The sequence below is a fragment of the Lycium barbarum genome, chromosome 1, assembly GCF_019175385.1.
Source record: "Lycium barbarum isolate Lr01 chromosome 1, ASM1917538v2, whole genome shotgun sequence".
Classification (NCBI taxonomy): domain Eukaryota; kingdom Viridiplantae; phylum Streptophyta; class Magnoliopsida; order Solanales; family Solanaceae; genus Lycium; species Lycium barbarum.
In genome coordinates this window covers 140708059-140717039 of record NC_083337.1, presented here as the reverse complement: position 1 = coordinate 140717039, position 8981 = coordinate 140708059, and the positions used below count along the sequence as shown (strand labels likewise).

Sequence of the window (8981 nt, the reverse complement as noted above, 5' to 3'; positions counted from 1 at the left end):
ATCAAATCGTGTGTACCCAAAAGAAGTTATATTATATGATAGGAACAATATGATTTATTATTGAAAAGGCTGGCATAAAATAAGAAGTTTGGTGGAAGTTGTACTCTTGATTTTTTCAAATGTTAATTATGTTTGAAGGCGGACTTTACCCAAAAACTTTCTTATTCTGTATACATCCACTACTTGACAAGCTCGACTCTCTTATCATTTGCCAAGCTCTAGTTGGACTTGCAAGTAAACGAGATTAGACTTAAAACAACCATCACAGATTGGAAAAAAAGCGAACTCATAACTCACATGGTGTCTCTTAATTAAATTATTGACTTTTGTACATAAACATTATTACATGCCTTGCATTTGGCCATTTATGTGTCTTTTTTTTCTTTTCTTTATTTGTTTATTTTCTCCCATTACATCCAAGAGGTTTGCTACTTGCCTAGCTACTTGGGAAGTGGGGTTGGGGGAAAGTTACATTGTCATCAAATTTTATAGTAGCTTTTAATTTACAGTGGAGTTTATGTGTACACTTTCATAAGAGATCCCTTTAATTTGCCGTTCATCATGATAAGCAAATGTCTTGATTTGCAATTTGGTCCATCTGGGACTGGCACCCTCTAAAGTCAACCATAAGCTTGTTCAATTTATTGTTGCTGATCCTCTGCTGGATTATCCTTGTATCTTCTTCCAAACTGCAATATGCAAAAAGGAAAAGTATTAGTTAATGTGTATGCACATGTGAAAGAAGTCAAAGAATAAGGGAAAAGGTTTCTCTAAAAGGTTTCTCTAAAACACATCTATGTTACAACACAAATATCCATTTGAGTTTAAGTTGTATACACCAAGCCGTATAAAGAATTTTTACTTTATCAAATATATTTTTACTTGTTGTAGTAGGTAAAAAATGCAGTAGTGTAGCCACATTCAACGAACGGTGGCTATTATACACCTTTTATCAAAAAATTATGTCGTGGGCAGATTATAATGCGTATATTAAATTTATATTAAGTATATATGTCTAAATTACTTTCTATACATACATAGTAAATTTTGAATATTGTACCCCTAGCAAACACGTAAATGCATAGAAGCTAAACTTCATTCATAAACCAAAGGGATAAAATGATGAGGTATATACCTTTGAGGGGGAGAAGGCAAGGGGGACAACATATTGGCAAGGTTAAGAGCATCTTCTTTTTGGTTAATGATGTGATTGAAGCACAAGTATCGACCATAGGTTGCTATTTCCTCATAGACACAAATGTGGGTATCCACCAAGAAATCAAGATCAACAGTCACAAAGACTCCATCTTCATACATCTCAGCTGCTCCTTTAAGATAAGGATTAGTGATGGTTAATTCAGGACCCATTAGTAGTCCTGCATTAATAGTCACCATGTTGATTCCTCTGTCCATTGCCAATGCCCAAGCTGCCTTCTCTGCTAGTGTTTTTGACATAGCATGCCACAGCTGTCCATTTTAATTAAAAAAATTATTATGATCTGTAAGCAATTCCTTGATACTTTGAAGTTTGCACTTAAATCTCTACATACAGGGTAATAATATTTTTTAGCTAATTAATCGGTTCTAGCAGGTTATTCTTCTATTTTGCAGGTTACCATATATATATATATATATTTACTTATCATTTTAAGTGAACTTAATCTGATGGTGTAAAAAAAGTATGCGCTGATGAGCCATATAACGTAAATTCAATTTTAATTTCTACTAAGTGTACAAAAGAATTTTCACACTATAAGGTTATGCCAAAAAGATATGACAATTAGAAGTAATTGTTCATAGTAAGTGGTATTAGTAGTTTGAAAAATAAGGCCGATGACTATAAAAAAGAAATTACTCTGTTAGTGTAATGAATTAAATCCTTTGACAATTCAAGTTTTAACTTTTAAAACGTAAGTGGCGTCTACATGCAGATAGTGCTGGATTTAATTACTTCAAAATGTTATAAAGGTAATGATAAGGTGGGAAAAACACATGATAAATATGCATACCTTGAATTTGCGACAAAAATTGATGTCACTCCAATGTCTTTCATCTAGTTGATCAGTGGATTCTTTATGATTATCATGTCCCCAAATAATTGCAGTTGCTGAGGAAGTACATACAACTTTTTCAATAGTATCTGTTTGTGCGCATGCTTCCAACACATTATGTGCTGCCCTCACCTCCATTTCTGCCATTTCTTCCTGTCATCATATGTACATTAATTCATCTTTGTTAGCTCTTGTTTGCTTTCATTCAACTGCTATCTAAGCTTTACCTAATTTATCATGCTCCTTAATAATGTTTGACTTAGTAACTGCCTAACAAAACATGAAACCCTACGTATACCGTGAGCGGCCCTATTAATTAGATTAATGTCTTTTTTGCGCTTTCATTAATTATTACCACTAACTGACAGCAGCATTTGCCAATTTAGACCAGTGCCCCATATATATACGCGAGCACGCTTATAAGATTATGTATTTTCATTAGAAATCAGTATCACCTTAGCAAAAATCACGTCCATTAAAAATCAATAAATGTAATGTAGAGTTTACTAAACTACCCCTATTTTGTTAGATGTCTTTTAGAATTGAACAATTTTAAAGAAGACTACTTTTTTAATGCTAAGAGTATGGTTAGAAACTCTTGCTAACATTTGTTTTGAATTCCTAAGGTGAAACTTATTTTGAGTCAATTTTTTTTTTTTTGCTAAAGTGACACTTATTTTGGGACGAATGAATAACTTTTATATTATCAGTGCGATTTATCTGATTATAGCAAGTTGTTATTATATATTTTAGTTTACTATATCAAGCTTAATTACTTTGAAAAGCTTACTACTATAGGCTAATACTCCCACTGTTTTTTTTACTTGCCCAGTGTATGAAAAATAGACGTCCCTTTGTAGAATTGTTCAGCAAACAAAAGGAAATTAATTATTTTTTCAATTTTCCTTATTATTAAGTAACCATTACCCATACTAATTGGAGTATTACTAGTTCAAATTTTAAAATTTCAAAGTTCATAAAGGATAGTTTAGTAATTATATATCGTTGATTAGTGTTTTGCCAAATGCAAATTGGACCAGCAATGGTGTTAAAGAAAATTATACACGTACTCATTGTCATTAATTACCACGACAGGACATCAATATTTAATCATTATCATGCTTTTTTCCTTCTTCCTGATCACGAAATCCTTGACGGAACAAAACCTAATCATAAGTAACACTGACTTCCACAATGTAAAACAGAAGCAATTTATAACATGGATATTAAAGAATGAAAGAGCTAGAGGAATTGAAAGTAAGCTTACATCGTCAGAGGGATAATCTGATGGAGGCTCAAACGAGTAGAACAAACCAGAACAACCTTTCAAAGCATCAAGAATGCTATGGTAATCAAAAGGGTCCGACTCAAATATCTTCAATTTCTTATTCTCACATTCAATCCCCTTCAACGACAACAACTCGCCTATATGTACATAAATACATTCCTAAACTTGTTAGTCATCGTTAAAAAGGAAGGGAGAAAACTAGACATATTAAACAACAACATACCCAGTGTATTTCCACATGTGGGTCCGGGGAGGGTAGGATGTATGGAGACATATTAATGAAGGGAGAAAACTAGACATATTAATGAAGGAAATTAACGAGTATAATTGTTTTACCATGATTTTGAACAGTTGCATGAACTGTGTAACCTCTCTTGAGAAGACGCTTTACAAGCTTTGTACCTAAGCGACTGGAAGCGTCCATTACACATATTGTATTGAATATGCAATTGTAAGAAGCAGGAGCCATTGAGATTAATATTGTAGAAGACTATTAATTGATCGCAATTTGCAATTCAGAAGCCGACTTATATTCGAGAGAGAAATAACTCAAAGTAAGTTCGGGTGTAGAAAGTTTGAAGGGAGATCTCCGTATATAAAGCAAGTGAAATTGAAGGGAGCTACCGTCCAAAGAGCAAGGTGACGGGATATATGGTCCCAGCCAGCCTAATAATGGGAAGGGTTTTTTTATTTTTTATTTTATTTTTGGTTTCGTGTGGACTCATAAATAGTGAACTATGGGAAATACTGACATTTATTATGTGTTCCAAATACTGACATTTATTATGTGTTCCGGAGAATATTTTCCTGAAAAATAAGTAGATTTCTAAATTTATTTTATGATGTTCGGTTAGTAAACTAAAAATATTGTCTAATGAACATTTGTTGACACCCAATTTTGTCCCTCCTTATTTAATTTTATTTATTCGGGTTTCTAAATTTACTGACGAGCTAAACACTTTATTTTCACTACTATTAATTTCGCTACTTTTATTTTCAACATTACGAGCATTACTTTATCACAAATTTTAAATGACTCGTCATCGTTCCTTTTTTAAGATTTGTACTCGTTAAATTAATTTTACTTTGTTAAATCCTTTATTTTCTACATACTAATCACTATTTGTCTTCACATAATATATTGTACTAGTTATTAAGTTAAAAGCCCAATGAAATTTATATGGAGGAGGAATTTCAACCAAATCAACAGCTCAAATAATTCAGCCCACATTTTTATTCCCCTACCCAACAGACCAGCCCACTGGATTAAACTTTAATCAATCCACATTTTACCCGGTCCAGCCCAATTCCATTTTTTACCCGACCCGGCCCAACTATCCTTTTAACAAAAAATGAAACCCTAAGGTTTCATCTTTTTCCTCCATCCGCCACCCTCCTCTTTCTCTTTCTTTTCCCTCTCTTCAACGTCTCCCTCTCTCTCTCTTCTCTGATAGGATATTACTGCTAAAATGAATTTGAAAGACGTATACTGTAGTTTGGATGCTTAGACTGAATTTCTAGGACTTAGAACCTATTTAAAGTCGAATATACATAGGATATACAATGGAATGTCAAGGTAAGAAGAAGGTATAGATTCGATATACATCTGATATACACACAATGGTGTGTATATCTTGGGTATACTGTGTATATGATTAAATGTCGGACTGTCTGCTCTTTTATGATTCCTGAGTTTACTTTAGACTTAACAAGGGTCCTCAATATGTTCTTTAAACTAATTTTGGAAGTCCCACGTGTGAAATGAACTTGAAATACTATTTCAAGATTGTAACATACCCTTTTTTAACTTGTCTTTAGCTGGTTTAACATAAAACTGCCTGGAATCTGCCTAATATTGAGCGAAGAGAATCTTATCCTTTAATGTTCTCTACTCTGTTTTTCTCTCGCCAATTCGAAGTTTTTAGGACCTGTGGTGCATCGGTGATGGTATAAAATGTCTAGGATGTTATTACGGATCGATTAAGTCACCTTTAGTCTATTAAGGTAGTCCATAATTCATTAGGAAATAAGTATACTTCACCTATGATAGCAGCCCGCGGTGCCTTACACGTTTATAGTTTCTGATGTCAATTTCTGTGTGTCTTCATACCAGTATACGACCTAACAAAAAATGAACATATGTCGCACTTGATAAAGGAATATGGTTGTTGCTACATAGGGCCGCCTGTTACAATCACCGTTACTACAGCGAACCATTGAGGGTTTGTTGTTCATCTGGCTGAATCATTATTGTCGTATATCACTTTGGCTAAGACATTGTTTGACTAGTGTTAGTTGTTGCTTAATGGTTATGGGCTGCTGTTCAGTTATTCGTGTGGCTGTCGAAACTCTTTGCAGACATCTGAATCGAATATGACCCTGCTACGTTCGTTTAATTTCTTTTCTTATTGTTCGTTTAGAAGTCGTTGAAATATTAACTAAAAGGGAATCTCATGTTCTAATTAAAATCATTAAGTTGTTAATGGACTGCAAATACTTAGTAAGTATTTTATAGAGTCCGAATCGTTATCTTCCGCCCCTGTACCAGCAGTCTGAATCGGACAGTCTTCCCTTGTACCAATTTAAGTATTAACTGTAGCTTCTTAAGCATAAGTGTTTTCGTAGCAGCCCTTTCTTCCTCTGAAATCTGTTCCATAAAAATGAATATTGGGTTTGCTTTATGTGTGGCCTCTTCACTGAGTAGCATTTCTGTTCTGCGACCTCCCTTTAAAATGAGAGTGAGTCTTTTGTTGAAACATTTGATTGACGGGCGAGCAAGTTTTGTGGGAAACACAGGAGATTGAGGACAAATCCTTTTACCCTTTTTGCAAACTGCGTCAGGTGTTATAATAACATGGTAATTCCTGGGCTAAAAAAACAAATGTGGTGGTTACAAGGTTTAAGTTGAGTCATGTTATTAAAATCTCAGAATGGTTTTGTCATTTGTGTTGTGGCAGTACAAGTTTTGCAGACACTGGTATGCAGTTGATTATGTTTCTTGTTAAGGATATTGGATTCTATTTACTATGAAACTAAATTTCTAGTTTTAAAACGAATGCAGCGCATCTGTTTGTTGTTGTTTTTTTTGTAAATTGCATGGTACTTTTGGGTCACGTTCTAATGATTTAGACTTTGCCTATTTATTAAATCTATTTTTGTTCCTAATCCTTTCTTTTTACTTTATTTTCGCATGTACAACCGGAGGCGAAGAGTTTCACTTCGAAACTCGACGACACCGCCATTACGCGGAGCCCGCACACCCTCACTTTTTCTCGCCTTTGCACTGCTTGGACAACAAAAAAATATAAGAGATTTTATCCTTCTGTTGAAGCCGGACAGGGCTATGGGTCATCGTACATATTTCTGCTCGCTTTCACTTATTTGCATTATGCGTTTTGTTGTGTTAGAAGAAACTAACAATGTGAAGAATAATAGGGATCGCTTTGTTCTATGTTGCCACTCCTTAATAAAAGAAACATCTGAAAATGTAGAATCAGCAATAGCAATGGCCACAACAGCTACAGACACTTATACGAAGTGAACAAATATCAGGTGATTTAAAGTTTCAATGGAATATAAGTAAAGGAGATGAAGAAATGTCTACACTGTCCAGTTTTAAAGCCGCAGAAGAAAAGACTAAAAAAGGAATTTGAAGTTAAGGAATGTCAAACCTCCATTAAGTTATATTGAAGAATTTTAACGCCTGGCTATTATTGGGAGGAATTAGAAGGGTTGTTAGACCAGTCAACAAAGAGCTAAAATCCCACAACACATTTTTAGTCTTTGCTTTTTACTTTTAAACACTAATTCCTACTCTTCTTAGTTTAAATCAACTACTTTATAGGATAATACTTATATTTTATACTTAGCCTAATTAATTGTTAGTCCGGTCGGTTAACCATTATTAATGGAATTTAGAGGATGCCTAATACCTTCCCTCTAAGTTAGTTGAACCCTTACCTAGAATCATTTGGTTTGGCAGACTTTTTAAAACAGAGTTAACTTTAACAAATTTTAGGTGTCCTAATTTACCGTAAATAATTAGGTGGCGACTCCTTAAAACAAATAAACAAAAATAGAAATCATCAATATGTTGTACTCTACTTTAACTCGGTTAAAATGGGGTATGACAACATTTATACATAATCTAGACTAACATTATTGGGCGAAGGGATGGGGCGTTGATGGAGTGTGTGGGGTGGGAGTGAGGTAGAGGGGATGGGAATGAGACAAATAGCACGGAATGCCATTCATGAAACTTGTTTTCGCTATTCCTACTAAGGAAGCCGTTTTGCTTATTTTCAAGAACCTATTTTTCTAGAAGAAAAAAAATTCAAAATATTTTGACCAACTAAACATGAGAAGATTAAATACATTTTCCACAAAATAGTTCTCTACGTACCAAACACGCCCCTAGTTACCTTAATGATTTACCTGATTATAAGTTGGTTGTTTAACCTAGTGTTCATCCGTGTAAGTTAGTGAATAAACCATGTGTACATTAATTAAGGAACAAGGTTTATTATCGTGTTATGGTTGACATCTAGCTGCTAACTGCGCAACTGTAATAGTTGGACTTATTGATTAGCTAATAAATGCAACCGTTGACCAAATATCCATAAACTCCCAACTCCCGTCTACGTGAGCTAGATTAAATGCACACATGACACACCTCATTCATACAAAATCATACTACTAGTATTAATATAACTTTCGCAACACGGAGAAATTAAATGATTGAATTGAGTAATATTTTATTAGTCAATTATATTGTTTCATATTTGGGTCACTACATCAATTAAAATATTCAAGGAGTGTTTTGTTTTTTTAATGAATTCATAAATCTGATTAATATAAAAAGTTATCGACTCCGAGATCCTTGTGGGTGAATAACTAATTCTATTTCCCCCTTCCCAAGCCCCTAAATAAATAATAAAAGCAAGATATAGCTAGATTCTTTGAGCATCGTTTTTAAATAAATAAAAACATAATGAAAGAATTTGAAGCAACACAAATCTAATTACGTGTCTGTGAAAAAAGGATTTAAAAAAACTGATGTCCGCATTGGTTATGAAATTTTTAATAATGAAAATCTTTTCCAACAAATTGGTAAGAAAATAGAGAGGTCCAAGCGGAAAACAATGGAACTCAAACTCGTGCAATGTAATTCAATTGATAGTTCTGTCTATGGGAAAATGTTACATTACAGGTGGCACTGGGTGATGGCGTACTTGGCAGATGAGAGTAATCGTTGGGGAAATTTGTGCTCACCCGAAGACAATGGCTTCATATGAACCCGGAGCAAAGACTGCAGAACAATAGTCACTGATCATTTATGAGTATCAGGCGTTACACATTCGGTCCGGATGTGTAGCCAAACGTTATGCTTATGTAATTAAGAGTAGTATTTATTGGTCATTATTGTTCATTAAAAAGCACGATCCACAACTTAATGTTGATGATGATCCCCTATAAAAAGAGCCTAATCTCAATGTTAGAGGGCACCCCAATTCTAGCTTAACAATTTATATTCACGCTTACAAGCAAATTATACTACTTTTTTCTTACTTTTTTGCACTGGATTCAAAGTGTTGCTAAAGGCTAAAGTGTTCAACCGGAGTCGTCCTCACTGAGAGATTCCT

At 34.1% G+C, this 8981-nt stretch overlaps 1 protein-coding gene across 1 annotated transcript; it reads right to left on the bottom strand.

The window, feature by feature from the left end:
* Positions 1–283: 283 nt before the first annotated feature.
* Positions 284–3920, bottom strand: LOC132640441 (cinnamoyl-CoA reductase-like SNL6). The gene is made up of 5 exons (XM_060357032.1): positions 3676–3920; positions 3319–3476; positions 2010–2204; positions 1136–1467; positions 284–689 (listed from the first exon to the last, which is right to left on the bottom strand). The coding sequence occupies exons 1-5, from the start codon at positions 3806–3808 to the stop codon at positions 560–562; spliced, it is 948 nt and encodes a 315-aa protein (XP_060213015.1). The 5' UTR covers positions 3809–3920; the 3' UTR covers positions 284–559.
* Between the last annotated feature and the right edge of the window lie 5061 nt (positions 3921–8981).